General features: G+C 36.1%; 1 protein-coding gene across 8 annotated transcripts in view; it reads left to right on the top strand.

Moving 5' to 3' along the window:
* Positions 1-27,463, top strand: part of Cdh18 (cadherin 18) — an 860,101-nt gene that overhangs the window by 786,542 nt on the left and 46,096 nt on the right. For all 8 annotated transcript variants that reach the window (XM_016000295.3, XM_042261387.2, XM_016000299.3 and 5 more), the window contains 2 exons: positions 8,220-8,473; positions 18,446-18,582. In XM_016000295.3, the coding sequence (XP_015855781.1) occupies positions 8,220-8,473; positions 18,446-18,582 (391 nt within the window). The remainder of the gene's footprint in view (positions 1-8,219; positions 8,474-18,445; positions 18,583-27,463) is intronic.

The raw sequence follows: 27,463 nt of genomic DNA, 5'->3' as shown, positions 1-27,463 counted from the left end.
CATTAAAACAACAGGCATGTTTAAATACAGCCAATCAGTGTCCATGTCTTTTTAGGAATGCTATACTCAGATAGTACTCACTCAGTGGCTGAAACACTAAACAGATTCCCTCATAGTTCTAACAGCTAGACTGGGCTCTACTTAACACCTGAGATAAAACCCTCCTTGCTTCTGCTGTCTTCTAGAGCAGTGGTCCTCAATCTGTGTGGGTCATGACCCTTTTGGGGGTCATATATCAGATATCCTACATATCAGATATTTCCGTTATGATTGATAACAGTAGCAAAATTACAGCTATGAAGTAGCAATGAAATAATGTTAGGTTTGAGGGTCAAGGCAACACCAGGAACTGTATTAATGGGTCCCAGCATTAGGAAGCACTCCTCTGAAGGCACTGAGAATGTCTTGGCTTATAGCATTTCTTTGTGTGTATATGGTAACAATATTTCACACTGTTTATATCTCTCAACTGGAAGAGTTAAAGAATTATAGTAATTTAATTTTGCACCCACTTGTATAATCAAGATATGCCTACCTATCACATCCTCTCTCTCCTCTCTCTCTCTCTCTCTCTGTATGTGTGTCTGTCTGTCTATCCATCTGTCTGTCTGTCTGTCTATTTGTCTCTGTTTCTGAGAGAGAGAGAGAGAGAGAGAGAGAGAGAGAGAGAGAGAGAGAGAGAGAGAGAGAGAGTCCAGGTCACAATTTGGTTACTATATATAATCTACGTCTGTTTCCCCCAAATTCATATCTGCCCCATGCATAGAAAACCCCACCTTGAAACATTGATAAACCTCAGTGATATGCAAAATCAGTACAACGTTCCAAATCCCTCCATCTAACTCTAAAATTGGTGAAATTCTGAGTATGTTTGATCCTAGGGCAAGCATCTTTATCTGTGGACCTATGAGCTTAGAAAATAAACCATCTGTTGCCAATCTCTAGTGCTAGGAGAGGCACAGAAGGTAGTTAGCATGCCTGACATCCTGACACAGAGAAAATGGAAGGAATAAGGAGTTTCTAGTCTAAAACAAGTTTTAAATCCAGCAAGGCACATTTCATTTGATTTCAAGTCCTGAGGATAACCCTTTGTGGCTCAAGTCAGTTCTTTAAGCCTACAGCTCTGCCCTGCACTCCCTCAGCTCAGTGCTTACATTGTCTAAAATCTGTTTGCTTTGAAAGGTATCTTTATTAACCACAGCAGCAAAGCTGAGATTTCTGAACAAAACACCTGGCTTCTCTGGCTGGTTGTTGAGTTACAATGCAATTGGAATGCCTAGACATCAAGGAGTGGTTTACTTCCCAGTAATGCCTGGGCATGCACATAACCTAAAAAAGCCAGAGAACACAGTTTTCGTGAAGGTCCCCAGAATGAGTGGAGAATCCTTTCACTTTATAGGTGCCCGTGGTTTTTGTTCCAATGAGGTGTATTTCTTGGCTACAAAAGATGGTTAGATATAATATTTTAAGTCTCTCTCTCTCTCTCTCTCTCTCTCTCTCTCTCTCTCTCTCTCTCTCTCTGTGTGTGTGTGTGTGTGTGTGTGTGTGTTTGCATGTACATGTTTCTGGAGGTCAGGGGGCATCTTTCTGAAGTCAGTTCATGCCTTCTACTGTGTGCGTCCCAGTGATCAAAAGAAGCAACTTCACAGGCTGATCATCTCACTCCACTGGATGTAGTTTTGTTTTGTCTTTTCTTTCTTTTTCTTTGTAATCTAGTTTAGTGTAGTTGTTTTTAAAATTTTAATTATTTAAAAACATTCTCATACAATATATTTTTAAATATATTTTGGTCATATTATTTCCCCTCCCCCAATTCCTCTTTTACATCTGTATTTGAGTCCTGCTGGGTGTGGTGTGGTGATATATTTTCCCCCAATATATTGTGCACACTAATAAACTTATCTGTGTTCAGAGGACAGAACAGCCACTAGAGAGACATAGCAGCCAGAAAATGGTGGCACACACACATTTGATCCTATCACTTGGGAGGCAGAGATCCATCCAGATCTCTGAGAGTTCAAAGCCACACTGGAAACAGCCAGGCATGGTGACTGTTGTGCCCAGATCGTGACCCCCAGAGAGACCACCAAAGACGAGCATGCAGGAATGCAAAAGCAAGGTTTAATTCTGGATATCCAAAAGCAATACAAGCCTAGGCAGGGACTTCGTCCAATACATCCAACGCAGTGGAGGCTGGAGGAAGCGCCCACCTGTCTGCAAGCTCAGTTTTTAAAGGGAAAAGTCACAAGGTTACATCATTTAGGGGTGCTAGTACGGGTACAATTCTGATTGGCTCGCTTCTAGGGACTTCTAGAAATTACTTCTAAGGGAGTGGCTGCCCACCACCATTTCTCATTGGCTGCCCTCAGGTGGGGCATTTCTGTGATCAGTTACCCTGGAAACCAGGGAGAGGACATTCCATAGTCTGGCAGGCATTACTTCGTGACTATCTTGTGACTCTGTACTTTTACACTTCCTGGTTTCTGGAATCTGAACTGACTGGTTTCAGTAACTAATGGCCTATTCCCAAAAGGAGAAATCTTAGGCCTTAGTTTTTGGGTGAAAGCATTTCTAAGATGGCTCATTTTGGTCTCACAGTGACTGACGCCTTTAATCCCAGGAAGTGATGGCAGAAAGCAATATAAGATATGAGGACCAGGAACTAGGGCTGGTTAAGCTCTTAGGCTTTTAGCAGCAGTTCAGCTGAGATCCATTTGGATGAAAACTCATTGGCTTCCAGTCTGAACAAACAGGGTCAGCTGAGGAATTGTCGAGGTGAGGAAGCTGTGCCTTGTTCTGCTTCTCTGATCTTCCAGAGTTCACCCCAATATCTGGCCCCAGGTTTGTTTTTATTGATAAGACCTTCTAACAATTCGTGTTACAGTGGGGTTTAATAATATCTTCCCATTTAAGGCAGAGTACCCCAAATTCTCTCACTGTTTACACACCGTCAAGTTCTGGAGGTTTAAATTTGAAGAAGGAAGAGGGAATCTGAGAGAAATAACTAACAAATGATTTTTAAAAGATAAAATTGTGAAAACTTACCATATATATTATATATTATGTATATATAATTTTTAGATACATAATGGGGGACATAATGCTCCAACTAGATATGTTACCACATAACACCCCCAATGCTAGGAATAGGTGCCATCTTTTTGAGTGGACGACCAAAGGGGGTTTCATAGTCCCCCAATACTATATGAATGAACAATGCTACTGATTACATTTGACATCCTGAGGGCAAACAGGTATTGATAAAGCCATTGCTTACTAATGTCTTTGAACATGTAGAAATCCTGTGGTACCCAACTAGAAGCTTCACCCCGATGGACTAACATTTAGAATGCTGAAAGTACCATACATGTTATTGGACAGGGAATTTATCATCAATTTCACCTAGCTATGAACCCTGTTATATACCTGCAATATAGATAACTGGACCTGACTGCAAAACCTTCTCACACATCTCCCCAAGTGTTATAGGACTACACAACCACTTTTTTGGTTGGATTTAAGACCAATTCCATTAGAAGCAACACACAACTGACACTATAAATTAGGCAAAGAAGCTGAGAATAGATAGGTCATGGACCATAGGGGAAAACCTACGATTGTTACACTGTTAAATGAACACACCAATCGAATGACCCCTGATGACATGCTGCTGTACTCATAGATCAGTGCCTTATTCATCCCTCATCAGAAAAGCTGCTTCTTAGAGTACATGGTTATGAGTGTAGCTTTTTAATTTATAATCCAGTCATTCATTTTAGATGTATCAAATAGATCAGTGGTAGAGTATTTTTTTGGTGTGTGCAGTTCAATACCCATTATCACAGTGGATAACTAAATGTGCAAACAAAGCCAGTGGAGTTTGGACTGCGAAAAAATTTTATCCCAAGAATTAAACCTAAAGCAAATCCTATTAAAACAAAAACTAAGCAAACAAAAACAAAACAGAGCAGTGTTTTGCTCTTATGCCTGTAATTGTTTTCTGTAATCATTAAGTTATGTTTATGATTGTCAGTGCAGAACCATGATAAACTTGACTACCTCTCCACAGTAAATGCAAACTAATGATGCAGACTCATGGCCTTCTACCCAAGAGACTTACCCCAGCTCTCCAGTTTTTAAAACTGCAATGCATTTGACTCAAATAATCCCATCCATCCACCAACAAATATATGAGTGAAACAATCTGTAAATAATAATGAACAAATTGTCAAGCTCTATAGTCCATTATTTTCATACAGAATTCTATCCCTAAAAGCAGAAACACTTTGTCCATAGCTCCTATTTTAGCTTGAGCACCATAGTTAGTCAACTGAATGTTTGTCACGATGTACCGAGAAACACCTATGAACAATCACTTGTTTTACAATACAGTTATCATGTATTTACCATGTCACACTTGACCAGGGATGTTTGTTTCATTGAAGCAGAAAGTCCTATGTTTTCAGTTTACAAACTTCCAGAGATTTCATGCTATTTGCTTTTCATGATACTTCAGTAATCAGAGTGAATTTTCCCTTTTCTTTTATTCAATGTATTGTTTTTATTTATGTGACTTTGTAAATAGATTTTATTGTTTCTAATGTACTGTATTTGATGGATATATTTAGGCTAAAAAATGTTTGTGACTAAAAATTATTAAGAGCTACAGGCAGAATTCTATATAAATCCCAAAGACTAAAGATTTTTAATTTTTTAAAATTTATAAATGATGGGTTAGTTGTACATGTTTACCACATTTACAGTATTGGTAAATAATATGTTGCCCCATTTATGTACTTCTGTAATTATAATACAATGTGTAGTATACTTGATATTGAATACATAATTATGAAATATACAGAATAAATGAGTGATTATATTTCCTCCCAATTTTTCTATAAGTACAATTTAATATCACCAATTTTTGTTCAGAAATGACACTCTCACTTTTAAAATGTTTCTATTTGTGGCAGTAAAACTGTCTTCAAATTTCTGACCCAACCTGAAATTATTCTCTTCTTCCTTTGTGGCTACAGATGGTCCCTATCCATCCATCTGCCAGTCTTGGCAAACCAGTTTCCCAGGATGATTATCTCGGCCTGGAGGTAGTTAAACTTATATTAGATGATCATCAACAGGAAACCATGTGTCCACACAAACAGCCTGAACCTTAGCATTAGGTGGGCAACATTAAGACATGTGACATCTATTTTGCCAAAGGGATCTGCTAGGAAATGTGTGGTCTATCCTCTTCAATGCACAGCTTGATAATAAGATCAAAATAAACTAAATTGGGCCAGAATTTCCTTCACTAATTTCACTGAGTTGAATGGAGTAAAATTTTGGGAAAACGAATGAATGAAGATGGATATTTTAAAATCAAATGTTGTGAGAAAAGATGTGATCATTGTTAGCAAATCAAATAGGACTCAAATTTAAGAATGATAAAAATGTTGGTCAGAAAGTTTTACACAAAAGTAAGTTTAACAAATATTATTATAAACATTGATCTTATGCAAATATTAGCCCTCTTGTCTTCTGCTTCATATTAGCAAGATATCCATATATCAATCATCTGGTCTAGATGTAAAGAGGATGGTGTTCACTCACAAGTCTTTGTTTTTGTTGTTTTCAAATTTAATTTATTTGAATCTATATTTTGATATGTATGTGTGTGACAAATATGTAAACCATGTAAATGCATTGTGCTCTTGATGGTAGGAAGTGGGTGTCAGGTCTCTTGCAAATGGAGTTACAGATAATTGTCAATTTGGTTGGTTCTGCATGATAATCTAAAAGTAGTGCTCATAAACACTAAGCTTCTATACATCACTTCCTTGGTCCTTGAGAAGAATACATAATCACTATTTTAAGATAATTTATGTAAACTGGAGTGAGGTGTATAAAGAATTGAGAGACAGATTCTTCCTTCTTTAAAGGAGAGTGGAATCTAGAAAAGAAAGGTTTGGATTTGTCCATCCTGACAGGACCTAGATCTTCTTGGAGAGAATTATTAATTATTTTCAGAATTTATTTTTAATTTCAGTTCTTTTCCAAGACAACGAGTTATAATTAGTAGTCTACGGACTGCAGATTTAATTAACCACCATTAAAAATGTATAAATCTTAGGGAATAAGATTTTTATTATATGTGCATATATGCAGATTACATATTCTCAACTTTTGAGAATTTTTTTATAAAGCTTTAATTTATAAAAATTGGCAAAATGGCTACAGTGGTCCAGCTAGGCCACTATGGCTTTAGGAGCTTCTCCAGTTTTCAGACCCTGCTTTGGGGCAAAAGTGTGGTTACCTCTTCTATAGAGTGTTTGCAACTCAAGAAGGCCAATTTCCAAGACGATCAGGACAGAACAGAAGAAATAATCATTAGTAGTACCGAATATTTTGTTTATAATTTCTCTAAGGGCAATTTTTAGGTACCTTTTGTCAATGATGTTGAGGGGGGCATATGTGACTCCCCAAATCACACGTTGAAGCTTCATCCCCATTATGAGAATAGTTAGACACAGCATCTAGAAGAGATGCTTAGGTGTGGGTAATGGACCTTCGCAAACATCTTCAAAAGAACAGAAACAGCATAAATTTCATGATCCAATATCTAAGGCTATCAGAAAGATGTTATTTGCATAATTTGATACAAACCTGATCAGACAACAGATCTGCCACCATATTGATATAGAATGCCCTAGCATGCAGAACTGGTAAAAGATTACATTTACTGGTAAAATATTATTAAGTAGGGGCTGCCTATCTAAACAATCAAAAATGACTAGAACAGTACTTTGGGGCAAAGAAAATAGCATAGTATCTCTATAAGGAATGGCTACAACTGATCCCACCAAGAAGAAAATAGCAAGGGGGTTCAATCGGGATAGTTTATCAGAAACATTAATAGGGATGAAATAGTTCTGTGTATGTTTTCTAATGAGTATTTATCAAGAGCAGCATCAATGAATATTTCAGTTGGTTCCAAGTGAATGAAGCCCCTCACACCATCTGTGATAATGTCTCTATCCAAACTTTCATACAATTAAAATGAATCACAGGTCATTTTGGCTAGCATACCCAAATACAAGCATAAATTTCCACCAAGGTTAGCATTTTCCAAACTTAACTTCTTCTCAAAAAGTCAGTGTTCCTATTCACTGTCATGCCTATATCAGTTTGCACCACTGCTAATATTCACACTAATCAATATGACTTAGAAAGTTAATATAAAATATTTGTTTAATGTTTTTATCCTATAATATTTGAATGGCCTTCTTTGGGAAAGGGCATAAGTTGCTATCATTTGCAAATAAAGTTGAAGTTATGATGCCTGATACATATTTTTAATGGAAGGTAAGTATTAGCTGGAGGGCTGGCTGTGTAGTTAAATTGTAAAATACTTACCTAATGCATCAGGCCCAAGGTTCATTCCCCTACAACAAGAAAAGCTCCAATTGGAAAACTTAAAAGTAAGGAAGAAACTAAAATTATTATAATAACCAATTAATACAGGTTCAAAGATAAAATACTTTTAACCAAGCAAAGAAAAAAAAGCTGCTTTTAAAACTGTGCTCTCACTATCATAATATAGCAAGAAATATGATAAACAAAGTAGATTACATAGTACTAGAATTAAAACAAAGAAAATACCTGAAGTACATAATTTCTATGTAGCAAAGAACACAAAAATTAAAGTGAAGAGACATTAGGAGAAAATATTTTCAAACAGGGTATTTAATGAGTAAAGAGCATAATTCTAGAAAGACCTACAGTCAAAAGCAAAATCACCATACATCCAATTTAAAATAAACAAAGAATTATTAAAGAATAAGAGGTAGATTACATAAATGTAAAAAGTTATTTATTTCAAATTTAAAACAAGTAAGCAACAGATATTTTTAGATTATCCATTTAATAATTTTTTCTTGGTGGGGATGGGGAGGGCAAGAAAGTGTCCCTGAGAAGCAATATTGTGTTTTGAGGGGAATTTATTTCCTTCTGGTTATAACCACATTCCGCTTTGCTATGGATTAAGTCTGGAGTTACCGTTAATTCCCTTTTGATGTCATAATTCAGGAAAACATTATAACTATTTTTTAAAGAAAAGTAAGTTGACTTCTTTCTGGTATGGTTTTCATAAGTAGAAAAAGATCTGCAACTTTGAAAGATGTGGAAGTCCTAACACTGGCTATCATATTGTTCCTCTGCAGCCACTGAACTATGAGAAAAAGAAGTCCTACACGCTCAACATTGAAGGAGCAAACACACACCTGGACTTCCGCTTTTCCCACCTGGGTCCCTTCAAAGATGCCACCATGCTGAAGATCATTGTTGGGGATGTGAATGAACCACCACTCTTTTCCATGCCTTCTTATGTCATGGACGTCTATGAAAATGCCAAGATTGGGACAATTGTTGGCACCGTCTTGGCACAAGATCCAGACAGTGCTAACAGCTTAGTAAGGTATGGTATTCTTGCCCTCATAGGTACTTGAAAATGTGGCTTATGTGTCAAGGTAAATTAATGTGAATTAAATATATTTGTGTTTATAAATATATGTAAAATATGTCTTGAGTTACCATAGTTAAGTAATTATCTAAATAACTAAATAAATTAACAGGCAAAAATTGATTAAATTATTAATGTATGATGGGGCTTGGGAAGCTGGCTCAGTGGATATACAGCGTCCTATGCAAGAAGACCAGAGTATGTGTCATCTAAACATCTGATGAACATCATAGTCTATGTGTATTTCTAGCAGTCTAAAGGTAAAGATGGCAATCCCTGAGAGAAATTGAGTAGGTGTACTCTTCCTTATCATTTAAGGTTAATATTTAAATCAAATACACACACACACACACACACACACACACACACACACACACTGCACACACAGAGAAGAATATAATCTCACCACCTCTAAACATCTATTGTAGAAAACAGATGAATTTTTCCCATTGATTTAATTAAATAGCATACTTGAATGAGTAAAAATGTGTTCATAATATTAAACTCCAGAAACTTTGATTACTTGGCAATAGGAAGTGTAGACTCCTTTGTCTATATTTATATCATTGGAAACCTATATTCTTAGAAAGTTTTTTAGCTAGTTTATTGCATACAGTTCTGTATTTTAGCCTTCATTCATGAAAACAAAAAAACTTTTATCATTTGACATTTTTCTACATTTCATTGAGGAATTGTAGTTGTTTTCAGTTGCTGATCTATCTCATTTTCTTCCTTTTGGCACTGAAACAGTTCTCCCCAAGAAATCCTCTCCTATTTTCAAGCTTTCTTTTTGTGTGTCCCCGTTGAGTTTCAAGTCTCATACCACAGCGTGGGAGGGAGATAATTGGTAAATCAAAGAAAATTGATCAAAGATTACACTGGCAAAGAAAGATAGACTGTACCCTCTCCCCAATAAGCTCTAAGTTACTCCATTGTATGTTTTTCCTCTTTCTCTAGTAATATTTGTAGAAATCCTGGGTTTGGTTTTTCTAAAGATATCCAAATTTCAGTCTAATTTTAAGGAACTTTTGAGTACAAAGAAAGAACACCTGTGCATCAAGATGTATATTCATCAACCTTGCTTTTGGTAAAGGAGAAAAAAATAAATATGTAGTGAGAAGATGAGAAATATTTCCTTCTCACAGTTATTTGACCTGGAAAGCTAAGGCTCCACCTGCCTCGCTGTCTATCTGCTGTGAGCCTGCTTCCTAGTTCAACTAGAGCTTTCTTCTTACTCTGAATTCACATGACAAAGAGCAGAGAAAGAACTAAGGCCAACAGTCATTTAGATTTTCTTATGTGAGCATATTGCAAATAACCATACAAAGGGCTTCATCATTTTTTTTTTAATTTTTTGGCAAAGCTTATTTTATGTCTCTTTATTTTGAATATTTTCTTTTTAATTTTTAAACGTAACATGACAAGTATTGGGTATTGTGGCCATTTTAAATTGTGTGTGTGTGTGTGTGTGTTTTCTTTTCTTCTTTTTTTTTTGTAGATTACCTTTCCTTTTAGTAAGTTTGACTTCTATAAGGAATAATCACAGCATGGCTGGCTTATAAACGATGTACATTTATTTCTCTTAGTTCCATATTAGAACCCCAGAGTGTCTAGGTTATGGGGAAGCCTCCCATGTTCCATTACTGCCAACACATATCCTCAATCCTCTCCTGGGAGAGTTACTCTCTTACAACCACACACCTCAAAGGCCTCCCTATGCATTTTGTAGGTATGTGTGTGTCTAAGATGTAACACTAACTGAAAGAGATCCAGAAAAGAACTTGGGATACCCAAAGTCTAACCATTAAAACAGTCACATGACAAAGAATTCTCTCACCCCAAAAGCTAATATGACTCAGATTAAGAAACTGATACATCCGAAGAGAGATGAACTGTTGTAGGAACTATACTCATAAAATCAAATTTAAAAGATCTTTCTGGAAGAAAGTCAATATATGTAAGTCAATGTGCTGTGTGGTCATGTGAATGTTCCAAGAAAAATGAACTAGTTCTATGCCTAACTTAGTGTCCTGTGATATTTCTGATTGACATAGTATTTTCCTCATGTTATTAGAAAGGGAACGGAACACTCACAGCATTAGGTGTTGCCGTAGAGAGATGATTGATACATAGTTTTCAAATGCTAATAGGTTTATTAGCATAACAATTATTTTATGCTTTGTTTGTATTCAAAAAAATAAATGAATTTACTTCAGTTGGCTAGAAATAATTAGAAACTCCAGAGCTGATATGACAGTATATAATTTATATAACATTCATTCTTGATTTTAATAAAAATGTGTCATTCACATAGGATGCAAGGTACAAACTGAGAAAAAAGAGAGAGAGAGAAAGAGAATTATAACAAAAATAAAAACAAGCCCCATTTGTCTTACTTTCACGGGGATCATATGTTTAGTAATTAAGGGACGTTACTCAGAAGGAATGTACCTTGCAATGTGCCAGGAAATGAAATTAATTTCCCACTTGTAGAACTGATAATAATATTAAAAATATTTTAGTCTTACAAACATTGTGAAACTCTGCTTGACTTTATTTTCATTTTACTTTTCAGTTTTCTAAACTATTAGACTCTTCAATTTTTATAGGAAACCATATAAATTTTGTGTTTTCTGGTTTTTTTTTTGGTTTATTTGATTAATTCAAAATATAATACTTTTGTTTTAAAACGCACAAACTTAGAGTGGCACGCACAGGTACCAAAAGCCCATTGGTTTAAGCAATCTGCATTTACTTTCTGGTGTAATAGAGGTAGAAATGTGGGACTTCACATAGAAGGTACTAGGAAATGCAAAATCCTGTTTCTCACATAGGCTTTCAGAAATGTGAACCTATTGCTTGCCACCAGATGAACAAATGCTCCCCCCCTCCCCAACCTTTGGAAATCTGTGACAGTCCACTAATAATTGGAGTCTACATTTAGATAGGTGGAATTTTAACACTTTCAATAAAACACTGTAAAATTTTAGATTTTAGACTTACAATTAGAATTTAGAATGTAAAGTGGGAATACCTTTCAGGCACCACACAATGCCTTTCATGTATTTCAATTAAGAAACAACAAAATGTCACTCTTTAAAACTTGTATTTTAATTGTAAGAAAAGCAGAAAAAAAATTTAACTTTTTTTAAAAATAAGAAAAGTTTGGACAGGTCCTGGTCCCACTGCCTGGGGGCCTCCCAGACAGTTCAAGCCAACCAACTGTCTCACTTATCCAGAGGGCCTGATCCAGTTGGGGGCTCCTAGGCTATTGGTTCATACTTCATGTGTTTCCATTCGTTTGGCTATTTGTCCCTGTGCTTTTTCCAATCATGGTCTCACTATCTCTTGCTCATATAAACCCTCCTCTTTCTCGTCAATTGGACTCCTGGAGCTCCACCTGGGGTTTGACCATGGATGCCTGCATCTCCTTTCATCAGTCACTGGATGAGAGTTCTATCATGACAGTTAGGGTGTTTGGCCATCTGATCAGCAGAGTAGGTCAGTTTGGGCTTTCTCTCGACCTTTGTCAGTAGTCTATAGTGGAGGTATCTTTGTGGATTTCTGGGGACCTCTCTAGCACTCTGCTTCTTCCTATTCCCATGGGGTCTTCATTTATCATGATATCTCTTTCCTTGTTCTCCCACTTTGTTCTTGATCCAACTGGGACCTCCTGCTCCCCTAAGCTCTCTTTTTTTTTTTTTTGGTTTTTCGAGACAGGGTTTCTCTGTGTAGCTTTGCGCCTTTCCTGGGACTCACTTGGTAGCCCAGGCTGGCCTCGAACTCACAGAGATCCGCCTGGCTCTGCCTCCCGAGTGCTGGGATTAAAGGCGTGCGCCACCACCGCCCGGCTCCCCTAAGCTCTCTTTCCCCAGACTCTTGCCCTCCATTAACCACCCCCCACATCCAGTTTGCTCACGAAGATATCACCCATTTCTCCGTTGCTGCGTGATCTCTGTGTCTTTCTTAGGGTCCTCTTTACTAGGTAGCCTCCCTGGTGTTGTGAGTTGCAGTCTGGTTATCCTTTGCTTTACATCTAGTATCCACCTATGAGTGAGTACATACCATGTTTGTCTTCCAGACAGTGGGACCAGGACCTTTCCTTGGTACATGAGCTGGCTTTTTGGAACCTAGGGCCTATGCTGAGACACTGTGCTCAGGCTTGGTGCAGGAAGGAGGGGACTGGACCTGCCTCAACTGAATCTACCAGGCTGGGCTGAATCCCCAGGGGAGACCTTGCCTTGGAGGAGGTGGCAATGGTGGGGGGTGGATTGGGGAGAAGGCTGGGGGGTGGGAGGAAGGAGGGCAGGGGAATCTGTGGGTGATATGTAATATTAAATTAATTATAAAATAAAAATATTTATAGAAAAAGAAAAAACACATGGCATTTCTAATGTGTATATACTCTATTTTTAATAATAAATTTCTAAGATTAATTGGGATAATATAGACAATAATTAGACAATAATATAGACAATAATAATATCCTGCTTTCAGTGAGTACACAACAGAGTAGGGACTATTAAATTGCTTTAACTAACTCACAAAAAAATAAAGAAAATTTTGCTTATTCATTTTACATACCAAAGATCCCTCTCTTCCTTTCTCCCACCCCCAGCCTCCCCATCCCAACCTACCCCCCATTCCCTCCTACAAAAAGATAAGGCCTTTTGTGAGAAAGGTACATTTAGTAGAGGCAGGTCCAAGCCTCTTTCCCTGCCTCAAGGCTGTGCAAGCTGTCCCATCATAGGTACTGGGCTCCAAAAGGCCTGGTCCTGCACCAGAGGTGGATTCTGATCCTACTGCCAGGGACCCCTTAAGCAGATCAAACTACACAACTGTATTGCTAAACAGAGGGCCTAGCCTAGTCCCATGCGGGCTCCACAGCTCTTCTAAATTTTATGAGTTCCCACAAGTTTGGTTTGGTCTCTTTAGGTTTCCCAATCATTATCTTGATGTCCCTGGCTCAAAGAATCCCTCTTCTCCTGGAGCTCGGCCTGGTATTTTAAATTATGGGAAAGCCAGTGATTGATGGTTGTAGCGTGAATCTGTTGTTTGTGTAGATGGATATATGCACTCAGAAGGGAATGTAGCAATGACAGTATCTTCCATTTTAGTCCTCCTATCTGAAGAATAAAGTTGGTCCCATATGTAAGAGTCATTCCATATAGGAAGACTAAGAGCACATATTAAATATTTAGTACACAAAGGAAAATTATTGGAATTCCCATTTAATGAACAACCTCAGAGCTAAATTTACATAAATTGTCTATAACTTAACTTCTTTCACTGTGACTTATAATCTGAATTTTCCTATAGCTATATTAAAAAATAGACATTTTTAAAATTACTTTACAAATAGCAGAAAGTGCCAATAGATATTTTGAATGATTTTTAATGTGGTCTTGATGACACATTTGTTTGCTAACATAAAAATTAAATCATTATAACATTTTGAATTGTGACCCAGATTGTAAATCAGTTTTGTAACATACAACATTCCAACATTCTTCTCTCTCTCTCTCTCTCTCTCTCTCTCTCTCTCTCTCTCTCTCTCTCTCTCTCTCTCTCTCTCTCTCTCCTCTCTCTCTCCTATTTTTTAATGGTGGCTGAGAATCTAAATGTTTGCATAGCTTGTTCTGAGCGTCTTTCCTGGAACTCACTTGGTAGCCCAGGCTGGCCTTGAACTCATAGAGGTCCGCCTGGCCTTGCCTCCCAAATACTGGGATTAAAGGCATGCGCCGCCACCACCCAGCTTGTTCTGAGATTGATTAGAACATATGTAAGTAAATGCTGCTACCATGCTCACTGCATCTTGTCTGGTACACTGACTTTCGTAAGCTGTCCAGAAATATTCACATTATCCATGATGGATTACAATCACTGAATGCTCCACTAACTGTGGATGTTGCAAACTCATAGAAAAGTGAAATTTGAAAATAATGACATGGTTATATTGGCAGAATTGATGAAGCATAATGGATAGAAAAGAAATAATTGAGATTGAATATTTGACTTGTAGTTTTTAAAGGAAACACTTTTTAAAATATTGTCCAATTTTAATAGAGAAATTAATATGAAATTTAGCTTATCATATTGGCTAATTTATATTGTTCTCAGAATTCAGGTTTAAGTACGCTTTAATCAAAACAGTACCAGTGTCTCCGAATATAACGGTAATGATCCCCCAGAATCATTTAATAAGAAAAGTATAGCGACAGAAGAAGTAGGGCCTTGTTCAAAGCCAAGTGTTCCTGCCTTTTAAATATGTTTTATTATTATCGATTACATAATGCTAATAAGAACATACAGATTAAGACTGTACTTTAAAACACACACACATATGACACTTCAGAAGCAGGCCCGCATATGACTAGAGCCGTCCTCTTTTCTTCACTGATGAAAATTATCTTTAGATAAAAGTGCTGAATGATGGGGTCTTAACCATCATCATAGAGAATTCTGTGTAAGACAGTATATGCTTTGTTTACATGGTATTTTACTAGACACTGAAATATAATACAAGATCCACCTGATGACAAATGATACACTTGGTTTATTTACTTTGAATAATTACTTTCTGAATATCTGTGTGGTTCATGCATTTCATAGGCTAACCTTCTGAAAGGAACTTTAAAAATATGAAATAGAGCCATATTTCAGATGGTTGACCTTTAGTTAAACTGCAGAGAAAGCCAAACTCCCATGTTATACCATATTTTATTGGATAATTAAAGATTATTAAACCTTATTCAAACTATTATTTTAATCAATCACGTATATAGGGAAGAAATCTCAAAGAATTTTCCTTACCATCCACATGCTATATTTACAAGTATACAAAGGATAATAACAGAGAGAAGTAATCTATACTTTAATATTTTAGAGCAAATAAGTATAGAAATGTATTTTTTGATGTTTGCTTGAAATTAATTTTTGGGTATAAGAGAAAGAAAATAATGCATAAAGCAAATACCTATAAGGAATGAGATTATTAAATTATTAAAATATGAAATTATTAAAATGACAAAACAACTTTTCCAATATACTTTATCATGAAAATTAATTATCTTTGCCCCATGCCTACACTATCATAGGGAAACAGTGCTGAATGAAGAACTCAGTGACTTGTCAATCATAGCACAGTTGAAAGGAAATATTTAATTCAGGGCAGCTGTTAGTGATATCAATTGTTTGCTATAGTCATAAGTTTTCTGCCTGTTTGTTGGTCAGTGAAGTGCTTATTTGAATAATAAATTTCATCTTATTTTGAAAAATTGAAGTTCTATCATTTTTCACACTGTTTGATATATACATACTAGAAGTATTAATAGATACATGTTTTATTTCATAGTAGGTGGTAGGAAAATACATAATCATAACATATAATTCTCTATAAGATTGAAACTCTAACAAAAGACTTCTTGCTAGGTAAGGTGCAAAGAGAAGTCTTTATCTGCTGATGCTAAATTAGTTAATGATTACACTGGAGACTGGTCCAGTGAGAGGGTTTTTATGGACTACTGGGCAACTAGCAATTAGCAACACGTCAATTGTACTTCTTATAATCTAATTGTACAACAATATGAATATCTCACTTTATTAATGGTCACGTATTAGAAGTAGCTTTCAGTAGATTGTATTAGTTTATTTTGGTGATCAAGTGTCTACATTACATAAAAGAAATAAGAGAAAAATTACATATTTTGTTTCACAGTTATAGAAACTTTCACTCATTTGCTATTTGGCCCAGTGCTCAGCACTAAATATGAGGTGGAGAAACACACTGCGCAAGCATGTATTAGAGGAACTTCATGGTGAGCATCCAGCAGTGGAATTAGTGCAGGAGAAAGCTGTGGTAGATGAAGCCTCAATGCATGAGTCTTGGACCTACTTCCTCTACTTAAACCCTACCTTCCATTTTTCATTACTTCCCATTAATGACACAGTAATATAAGTCCATCAAAGATAGCATCAATACATTCATTAGAACACATACTTCATTGTCTGACTTTCTCATGAGACATCCTCATAGCTGCACCCAGAGTTGTGTTCTGCTAACTTCTTAGGTATTTTGTAACATAGACCCTGAAGAGTTTACATCATGAGTAAATATTATTTTTTATGGTTATTTCACATTTGTAGTATGGTGATTATACAGCAGTGACAGAACTACAATTTTGTAAAACAAGCTTCTTTTGGCATGTATTAATCATATATTGTGATAAGTGTATAAGTGCATTCCCATTCAAGAATTTCATATACTTTGACAATATTCACCTCCTATACTGTCCCACCCCTCTCTTCCTCCCATTAGCTCAGTATCATTCTCAGAAATCTTGTTTCTATTTTATAGACCCCATATATAAAATGCTCTCAATTTCCCATATGCACATAGGTGTGTGTGTTTAAAATGGAGTATATAAAAATGTGTGCAATATCTTTTTAATGAAGGCAACACAGTTTTATTCAGTATGGTGGAATGAAATTCTACACTTGGGTATTGCATAATTTACTTATCTATTTATTATTGACCGGCACCTAAGCTAATTCTCTAATATGACTACTGTAAACAGTGCTGCAATAAATATTTTTTCTAAGTACTTCTATAATATACTGACCTACAAATACCCTAGTATAAATCCATAAGTGACACCATTGGTTCACATGATAGCTCTCATTCTCATTTATATATTTATTTATTTTTTGTGAAATCTTTATACTCACTGTTCACAATGACTGGGCTATTTTATATTCACAATCTCAGTGTATAAGGGTTCCTTGTTTTCCTGAATCCTTAGCAGCATTTCTTTCATTATATCTGAAGTGGGATGAAATCTCCAAATACTTCTACTTTGCATGTACTGATGGATAAGGAGGTTAAATTCCTACCCATATAATTATTAGTTATTTGTGTTCATTTTTTCCCCTAAATTTCTAAACCTTGTTTGGGACAGTGTATTTTTTGTCTCATGCCCCCTCAGACTTCATTTTGGGTTTTTTTCTACCATCTATTCTCATAAAAAGATGGAACTACTTTAGTCTCTAAAGGCTTTTGATATTAGCTCTGTACGTTCTTATTTCCTTTTCTCTTTCAACTTCCTTTCAAATTGGATGCTACTGTCCCAATGACTTAAGTTAATGCTGATTGATTTTTGAATCCACATTTCCTGTTTAGAAATCATAGGAATCCACACCATGTCCTATTCTTCCTTCCCTACATCCATCTGAGTGACATCATAGCTATACAATGGTGATCCCTCACTCTTTTATACAACTCAGTAAGTGAGTTTTTCCTTGTCACTTGAGTAGTGCAACAGAAGAGACATAGAATGTATTAACGGGCAACAAGAAAACATTAGTGGCTTCCTTCATACACTATCCACATCTTCATTTATTTAAAATTTTTCTCATTGTCTGTAACTCTCTTTAATACAATATTTCCCAGAATCACAACCTATCAATTCTAACTCATTAAATATATAAAACATATAGAATCCAATTTGTGCTGACTACTCATGGGTCTGGGGCCGTCTACTGGAGCATGGTCCTTCTATGCTGTAATGTTGACTTGTTGGATCTAGCTGAGATCCACATAATATCGGGGTTTGGAATTGAACTTGAGTTATGTATAAGAGCAATATTTTCTCTTAACTGTTGAGCCACTTCTCCAGTTTCCAATCTACTGCCTATTTCTATGCACAGAATTTATTAATTTTTTCCTCCAATATTTTAATATGTGATTAAACTATTAAAACACCTGTAATAGGTTCTATGAAATATAATGGTTAAAGAAATATTAAGTCAAATATAGATATTAAAATATAGTTGCATTTTAATGCACATGATTTAGTAACTTCCTAATTATCTTTTATTGTCCTTATTTAACATTTCTTACAAAGAAGACTTTCATTTTTTTTCTTCCAGGTATTTCATCAACCACAGTGCTGAAGAGGACAGATTTTTCAACATCGATGCCAATACTGGAACCATTAAGACTTCAAAAGTACTCGATAGAGAAGAAACGCCTTGGTACAATATCACAGTGACAGCGTCAGAAAATGGTAAACTGATTTATGTGTCCCAGGAAACATTGTCCTTGTGCATGAAATTGCATGCAGAGATTTGCTGGCTACCAAGGTACCATCCCCCGTTTCTTTTTTGTCAGAATTCCAGAGAATATATAGATGAAGTCATTCCCATATCTATAATGTAATGAGTAAGTTCTGTTGTGTTTTCCTTCCGTTTCATCCCAGCATGAAGTTAGAGAATTGATGTTACAGACATCCTTGAGTCAAGAGTGTTTGATTTTCCTCTTAATTGTGCTACTTTTCTGTTCCATGGACTTATACTTCACTTATGCCACCAAGTCTTTTCAACAGGGGACTTATTATCTGGCAGTTCAGCCACTAGATATCACTATACTGCCCTTGCTTGAATTAGCACTTATAGCATTTACAGTAAAAGAATTCCTTGGGAAAAGTCAATGGTGTATCTAACCTTTCTTTAAGCAAATCTTACAACACAAAGCTGAGGAACTGGACACCTATCGAGGGCAGTGCATAAACACCGAAGTTTACAGAAACCATAACAACAATGAAAAGAAAACACACATACACACACACAAAAAAAACCCCTCTATTATTTTGGTGTTGAATAAATACAATATGACTGTCAATAAAATTGAAACAAAACTTTTATGAAGAGATCTAATTTCTTAATAATGTATCCTAATATGGTAGGAAATAAACAAAGGCACCATTTAGCTTCAGTTTAGAGTTGTGAACAAAATGATATGAATCTTTAAGAAATATTTTAAAACTCATGACAAAAAATAAATGTAATAGTATGAGTATTTCAGAGTGAAAAATGTTGCTACGTAAAAAGGGATCATGCTCATTATTTCTTGAAGATGATGCAGTATATAAACGAGTATTTAAAGAGATTCATATAGATATGATTGGCATGGTATATGTCTAAAGTGTATAATTCCTCCATTACCACAATGGATATTGGAAAATCTTCATTTTTCTTGCAGAATAAGGAAAACCACAGATACACTTCCTTTTTCTCTAGAATAGATTCTTACCAGTGATTCCTCCAGGACAATTATAGAATATATGACAATTTGTATCTGAACTATTTAACTTAGAATATTATTTTTTATAATGGTACATCCATGTGAAAATAAAGCTTCCTATGATGTATGGATCTAACAAATTTTATTTAACTCTCCTTACTGATAGATTTCAGTGTTGGTTTACATTTAGGTTATTAACAATGTTTTTATTCACATGTACATGAAAATACTAGGATAGTAATGTTTCCATTACATTTCCTTTAAATAATCTTAAGTCTAGAATTGCTGTTTTGCACGGTAAATCCTTGCTTAACCATTTTACTGCCAAACTATTTTCTTATAAAGCTGCACAGTTTTTGTATTCGTGCAAGAGATCCAAATTCCAATATTGCAATTGACCTATATTCCTGCCTATCCTTTGTGAGGATGTGAAGTGATATCTCTATGTCATTTCCTCTTTCATATTTTTTTATAAATCCATACTAGTTCATGATAATCTTTTATTCATTCTGTCCATATTATTCACAAATTTTAAAAAGTAATTTGATCAATTCTTTGAGAACTTCATACTTACATACAATCAGTTTTGATTATATCCCCCATTTCTCCCTCTACCTCGTCCCATGTTGACAACTTCCCCTCCTGTCCCCTTCCAACTTCATGTACACTTTTCCTTATAACCTGCAAAATCCATTGTGCTTCCCATACATAGTCATATGTATGGAGCCATTCACAGAGCACGGTTAACCTACTAGAAGCCATTTCCTTATAGAAGTGATTAACTCTCCTCAGCTTTTCAGCCAGGGTAGGAGCACCATGAGTTCCTGCTCCAGCGATGCTGAACTCTTTCCTGGCTTGATCTTGTTCTGGCAGTCACTACTGCGAGTCCATAAATGCTTTGCCCTGTCCTCTTCAGAAGACCGTGTTTCACTATGTTCCTTCCAATCTGTAACTTTTATATGTCTTTTCCTCTACATTTATTTAAATTGTATTTTCATCATACTATTAGAAAGCAGATGTGTTATGAAGAACACATGAATAGGTTAATTTCATATCATTCCGGATAATTTTCATTTTCTAAATCTCCAGGCTAAATGTTTTATTTTACGTCTTTATTTGTGCAATAACATATAAATAAATCATAAATAATATTAAGAATCAGGTGAGAAACTGGAATTAACATTTGAAAATATCTACAAGGAAATATTGAAAGCATTGTGCAGATTGTGATTAGGAGAGAAACAATTTCCAGAATTTAGATAAGAAGCTGTTATATAACCCTGAATCATCACTTAAGCCCCAATAAAGTTTGTATCCAATAGAAACTGACTTACAGATAGAAACAAACACTTGCATATAAAAAAATGTATCATCCTCAGCCATTACCAAAGGGAAGTCCTGCTTTTGTAATAGTAAAATTTTAATTATTTACTTGAGTTTTTTTTCTATTTGCTATTTCTTCTTGTGGGAATAGAGTTAATATATATCTACTAAGTAAAACAGTCTACTAAATTGTAATTTCCTGAATTTTATAGTTGGTAATAAAAAAGCCATAGAGACCCATTCAATGAGCATTACTGAAATATAATTTAATCCCAATCATAAACAGGTGTACAACATGAATAAGCAATAGTTAAGATTTTATAGCCATGTTGGGAGATTGCTTTCAGAGAAGTACATCTCCGGCACCTATTGCCGAGCCTAACTGTTCTTTACTAGGGGCAGAAGCTCTCCCCTAATGGTGAGCATTAACATCAACATTAGCCCCATGGGAAAAACACGCTCTGCTTAGGAATGTAGTTGCTATTTTTTTAAATGCTTTTTAAAAATTCTTCTTAATGTAATATTTTCTACACAGTAGATTGTCCTGTGGATTGGTTTTACTGGCTAATATTTAAAGCACTTTATTTTTTCTACTATGGAAATTATGCAAATAAGAGAAGAGCCCTCATAGGCAATGTCAGGATTTAGGAGAACAAGAATACTTGGGCACAGGGTGCATAGCACATATGTAATCCCATGCACCCCAAATGTGAGGCAAGAGCCTAAGGCTTGCCTGGGCTTTGTAGGGGGAACATGCCAAGGAAATAAGAAAGCTCGGCATTGTTTCTGCTGAACAGACTTTATGTCTATGGTGTAGTATGACAATGAAGAATTCATCCAAGATACCTGTGCACATTCAGCAAGATCCCAAATGTAGCAATAGTGACATTAACTATCTAGAATGTGAATCTGAGTTCATTCTAACATTTTCTTGCCCTTGTTCACTGTGGGGCTTCAGCTGCCTAAGCACATGGAAAAAGCAATAGCAATGTGCCTAGATTATGATACCATTTTCTAGTGTGATCAAAATTAACTATTATATGGGAGTCTCTGTTATCACCATGGCTAGCAGAGTAATGATCTTTGAATGCAGCCGGGCGGTGGTGGTGCATGCCTTTAATCCCAGCACTCGGGAGGCAGAAGCAGGCGGATCTCTGTGAGTTCGAGGCCAGCCTGGGCTACCAAGTGAGTTCCAGGAAAGGCACAAAGCTACACAGAGAAACCCTGTCTCAAAAAACCAAAAAAAAAAAAGGAACTACTATTTTGTAAGTATCTATCTGTGGAAGTATTCCATTGCAGTTAGCAGTATGTATGTGTTTTGTGTGTGTGTGTGTGTGTGTGTGTGTGTGTGTGTGTGTGTGTGTGTGTGTGTGGTTTTATTGCTAGTTCTTTGAAAGAATCATACAAATTACTTTGGTCATATTTCCTCCCACACCTCTTTTCAGATCTCCCTCACTTCCATAGCTGCTGAATTTTAGGTTCATCTCCTTTAATCTTCTAACACGGATCATTTATGGTATCCAAATATTCTTAGATGTGTCATCATTCATTGGAGATAGGTCAACTTATTATGTGCTACAATCTAGAGAAACCTCTCTCTAATTGTAGTCGACACTAAAAATTCCCTAGGGAATCTGTGCATTGTTGCCTTATTTTTATCTGCTTTGACAATTTGTGTACAGGTGTGTAATCTTGTACAGTAGTAGTTTTTATAGGTCTTCTTCAAACCAACGGTAGTGTTATTTGTACCTTGCCATACTCCTTTGCCCTACCGTCTGCTTCCTCATCTAGTTAAGCTCCTCCTTTGGCAATATTTACTTTTAATTCTCCATGCCAGTGTGTTCTACCTCACTTCCCTTAAAAGTCCTTTCCATCAGCCCTTTAGTCATTTTCTGACCTTTATTGGTATGATTGTTTTTAATATGTCTTGTAGCACTGGGATTTCATTACTTGCATTGGTAAATGATAACTATCTATTGTAGTAGAGCATATATGTTAAGGGATTCTCTAAACTAGAGGAGACTCCTCCTGTAATCCAAGAACTCAGAATGACCAGGAACATACAATGAATTCTAGACCAGCCTGGGACTACAGATTCAGCCTCTATCAGTCTCAGAGAGGGGGGTATCAAAAAGAAGAACATGAAGAGGGAAAGGAGGAAGAAACATGTCAAGAAGTAGACTTGGTTGGATTACAGCTACAGCTTAAAAATACTAAAGTCATATGTCAACTGGGAGGGCCTTCTGGGTCTCTTTGCTCAAATATGCTTTCAAACTCATTCTCTTTGACAAAACCTCCTTCTTGAGAATACTGAAGTGAGCCCTTACTTTCTTTCTGTTATCAGTTTAGGGTGCCCCTGTATGGAAAGCTTGTATTTCAACTAAACCTTCGTCATCCAGAATAGGTCTTTCTGTTTATTGAATCTCTCAGTCTCTTCATCTACCAATTGGGAAAGGCTCTTGTTTAGCTATTGGTTTGGTATGCTTTAAAATCTGCACAATAATACATTTATTGAATAACACATTTTGGCAATATTAATGAATGACATTTTTCGGATAGTGACATTTAGGTAGCAAGCATAGTAGACACATTGTTTTGACTGTGAATGTCTTTATTGTAGGGAACAAGATAGGAAGAAAGTGATATTAATAATCCTTATTGTAATAAAAGAATTTTTGTTACCAGATATAGAAAAACAACAACTGTGGAGTTTAGTCTCTCAGTGAGGGTTTCAGAAAGAGGATTATGAATGTATTCAGTTGTCTGGAGTGGGATGAGTATTTGCCCTGGACATCTTCTCCAAACTCTAGATGGACTCATATGCAAATATTTGTCAGTATTGTTGAGAATGGGGCATGCACGTATGTGTATTTGATCAATATATATGATCTCTTGAGGAATGAGAAAGAGACAGAAAGGGAGGGAGACACACACACACACACACAGAGAGAGAGAAAGAGAGAGAGAGAGAGAGAGAGAGAGAGAGAGAGAGAGAGAGAGAGAGAGAGAGAGAGAGAGAGAGAGAGAAACAACTGGGAGAGCCTGATTTGTAGCAATGTATTGACTCACAGCACCACAGTAGTTCAGAGCTTTAAATGCAGAGTAGCATAGTGTGTGAAGGCAAGCTGGCGAACAGGCTGACTTAGATTAGGCAGAAGCTGACACTCCAGGGCGAATGCCACCAGGAAGGGATTATTTGTTGCTTAGGAGTCAGTACTTCTGCTGTTCTCAAGACTCCATGTGAATGAGGCTCAAATGCAGCATGAAAGCCAATCAGCTCTGTTTGTCTTGTCTAAACACTAATCTCAAATAAAAGGGTGTCATAGAAACTTATATAACAAACTGTGACCACATAGGTTGGAAAACTATGATCCAACCAAACCAAGGAGACACATAAAATTAACTTCAGAGTGGCTTCAGATTTCTCATTCATACTGTTTGGATTTTGCAGCTTCTGAATCTAAATGAAGACTGCTTGTGTCATTTTTATTGACTGTGTTCTTTGACAGTTGCATACACGTGAATAATATATTCTGATTTCTGTCTCTCACACCATAATTTATCCCATGTTCATCCACCAAAACCTTAACCTTATCATTACTACTAGACCTTTTCACAGATTCAAGATGTTTTTTGTGACCCCTTTAGTTTATTCAGGACCATCTGTTCAAGCATTGGAATCAAATTATCCACGAGAGTCAGATGAAGTCATCATTGTGTAAACAAGTGAAGGCAGTGACTTTCCTGTCTCTGAATCTATCAATAGCAAATAGTTTGTCATTAAAGGGAACTCCTGCCTCTTCCATCTATTCCTGACTGTTTGGTCTATTCCTGTGCATACACCATGGTATCATCTACACTTGCAGTGAGATCCTGATTGCAATGGATATGTCTTACCCAGGAAGTGGTATTTGAAAACCCCTCTCTAGATCTTGTGGCTCCTGTGTATTCTGCATTTGAGTCCCTTTGTGAGTGATATTCTTTATCGCTTCCCTTTTCAATATATTGAGATTTTGTTGTCTCTGCTTTTATTTCTATATTTCTCAATTTCTGGTATTTCAAATAGAGTAATGCAGAGTTCTGTCTTTATTCTGAATTAGTACTTAGCAATGTATATAGATGTTTAGATTTGATTGTGCTTTTGCTCTGGTATTTTGTGTGTTTAAGTTAAATAGTCAATTGTAAATGAGATCCTATGTGAACTTAAAAAGATTCTTCCCATTGACTGATCGATTTAAATCATTGATCTGTTACTGATCATAGAAACAGACACATACATACAGACATACACACACATGCACATGCACACGCCTGAACACACACACACACACACACACACACACACACACACACACACACACAGCCACATGCACACAAACACACACACCAACAACCTATGAAACTATGAAAGAAAGTCCAGGTAGAAAGGTAAAGGCTTACTTAATATGACTCACATGAGAATATTGTCAGGTTAATTTGAAATATATTCATCATGGTTTTATTCATAGCATCCAATTATGCCAATTTTTTGTACAAATTGTTACTGTTTTCATTTTTTAGTTCTCTGTTCTACTTTGTAGGTTTCTTTTTATCCTTATAACTTAACTATTGCAATGTAGTAATATCTAGTACATTTTTCTCAACTTGTTATAAAATTTTACAACTTCGGCCCTCATGATCTAAGATTCTATGAGGGTTAAGTTAAAGCAAATCTTACCACATTTCATTTTGCCATGCTTTATTGTTTCTAGTATATTGTTACCATTTCAAATTTAAGAACCATCTCTATTTTAATCTTATTGACCAAGTCGTCTCAAAATACGTAGTAAAATTATTGGCACAAGGAATTGATTAGTAAAATCTTGTTAAATATGAGAATATTCTCTATTCATTTCTTCCTTTAGCAAATGTCTGGCCCACAAGACTATGCACTCCTCTGCCTCCCTCCATGTCTCCCTCTGTCTTGTCTTCTCTTTTGACTTCTTGATTCCTCTTTCCCTAGGCCTCATAAATGGTAGACAATTGCTCTGCCACTCTTCTGCCATCAAATTAGTTTCTTTCTGTACACCAGAGTCATCACTAAATTACTGTTTTCCCACTTTACCTTACACAGCCTACTTCTCATGTGTGCTAAGTATCACGATTTATTTTACCTCATCAATTTACCAAAGTGAGAGTCTGTTCTTTATTGCTGCATGGCAAATGCACTTCTCCCAAAATCAAAATGATCTTATATTGTACAGAATTTTTGTGACTCAGGATATTCATATCCAAACTAGTGCTTCTCAAATTGTGGTGTTTCAAATCATAATAGTGCGGGCCCTTTGTGTCTATCCTGAATGAATAATCAGAACCTCTATGGTATTGGACAAGCATGTTTATTTGCTTTTGTTTCTTAGCTGTGATTCTCTTGCATGCATAAATGAATGGTTATTACAAATATGATTCTGGTGATTTTAGAGGATCAGAGAAGTTTAGAAGTATATTATTAAACAATGGTAGCAGGAACAAAGGTATGTGACTTGTGGTTATATAGATACATAGTTTCAGCTCACCATTTAACTTTTTACCACTGATTGCATGCATAACTCATTTGAAAAGTCATTTTTATATCTTTCTCTATTCATTGACTCTTTTTTCTCATGCAAATATATTTAAAGACCAAAGCCAGATTTTTAAAATTTAATTCAACCAGTAGCTTCAGGTGGTACAAATTAAATTTAGGGGAAATGAATATAGTCCCAGTAGACTTTAATTGGAAATTATTTTTTAGGCAGGTGCATCTAATAATTCGAAAATCTATTAGCGGAGAATGAGTGGTTTCAAGTTCCCAAAGCTTCCACACATCATTTTGTTACTGTCACTATGATATTTTGATATATGTCATCTGCCTTCCGCAAATGTGTTCTTGTTATCAATTTTACGTAGCACACACAGTGATCCTAATTGGCACGGTTCCTTCCCTTGGCACACAAAGGGAATATCAGAAGTGAGAGTGCTACCACTTTCACTGATAGTCAAGAGAAATAAAACACTTCTCTGGAATGCTGGGAGTGCATGTATATATATGTCAGCGTCTAGGCTGAGGAGTGACAAGAAAAATTTGTCCTCCAAACACTGACTTTAAATACCTTAAAAGTATATTATTCACACATGGTGCTAGATGATAAAAATAACTATTTGGTTGAATGGTTCAAATTCAAGGCAGCCTATGAAGTTGTACAGATTTTGGGATGATATTTTATTCAGTAGAGAATTCCAGGCCATGGGACATTGAGGGCAATGTCTTCCTGTCATACTGTTCAGTTAACTCTTTCTATGATGCTCACTCACACAGTCCCATCAGTGTGTTCTTAGTGATTCTAAATTATAAAACTGAATTTAGACTGAAGAATGACTTCCCCGTGAAGGAAAGCATTTTACAGTAATCTGAGTATTGAAATAGAGAGTTCTTAATATCTGGTAGATATTTAACAAATACCTGCCTCTTTGAATGTACCAGGCTCTGCTGACGCCCCTTGAGAGGCCTTACCTTCCTGTAG

The sequence above is a fragment of the Peromyscus maniculatus genome, chromosome 15 (assembly GCF_049852395.1).
Source record: "Peromyscus maniculatus bairdii isolate BWxNUB_F1_BW_parent chromosome 15, HU_Pman_BW_mat_3.1, whole genome shotgun sequence".
In the NCBI taxonomy this organism is placed as follows: domain Eukaryota; kingdom Metazoa; phylum Chordata; class Mammalia; order Rodentia; family Cricetidae; genus Peromyscus; species Peromyscus maniculatus.
Note: the sequence above shows the minus strand (reverse complement) of the source record. Positions and strands in the feature narration are given on the sequence as shown.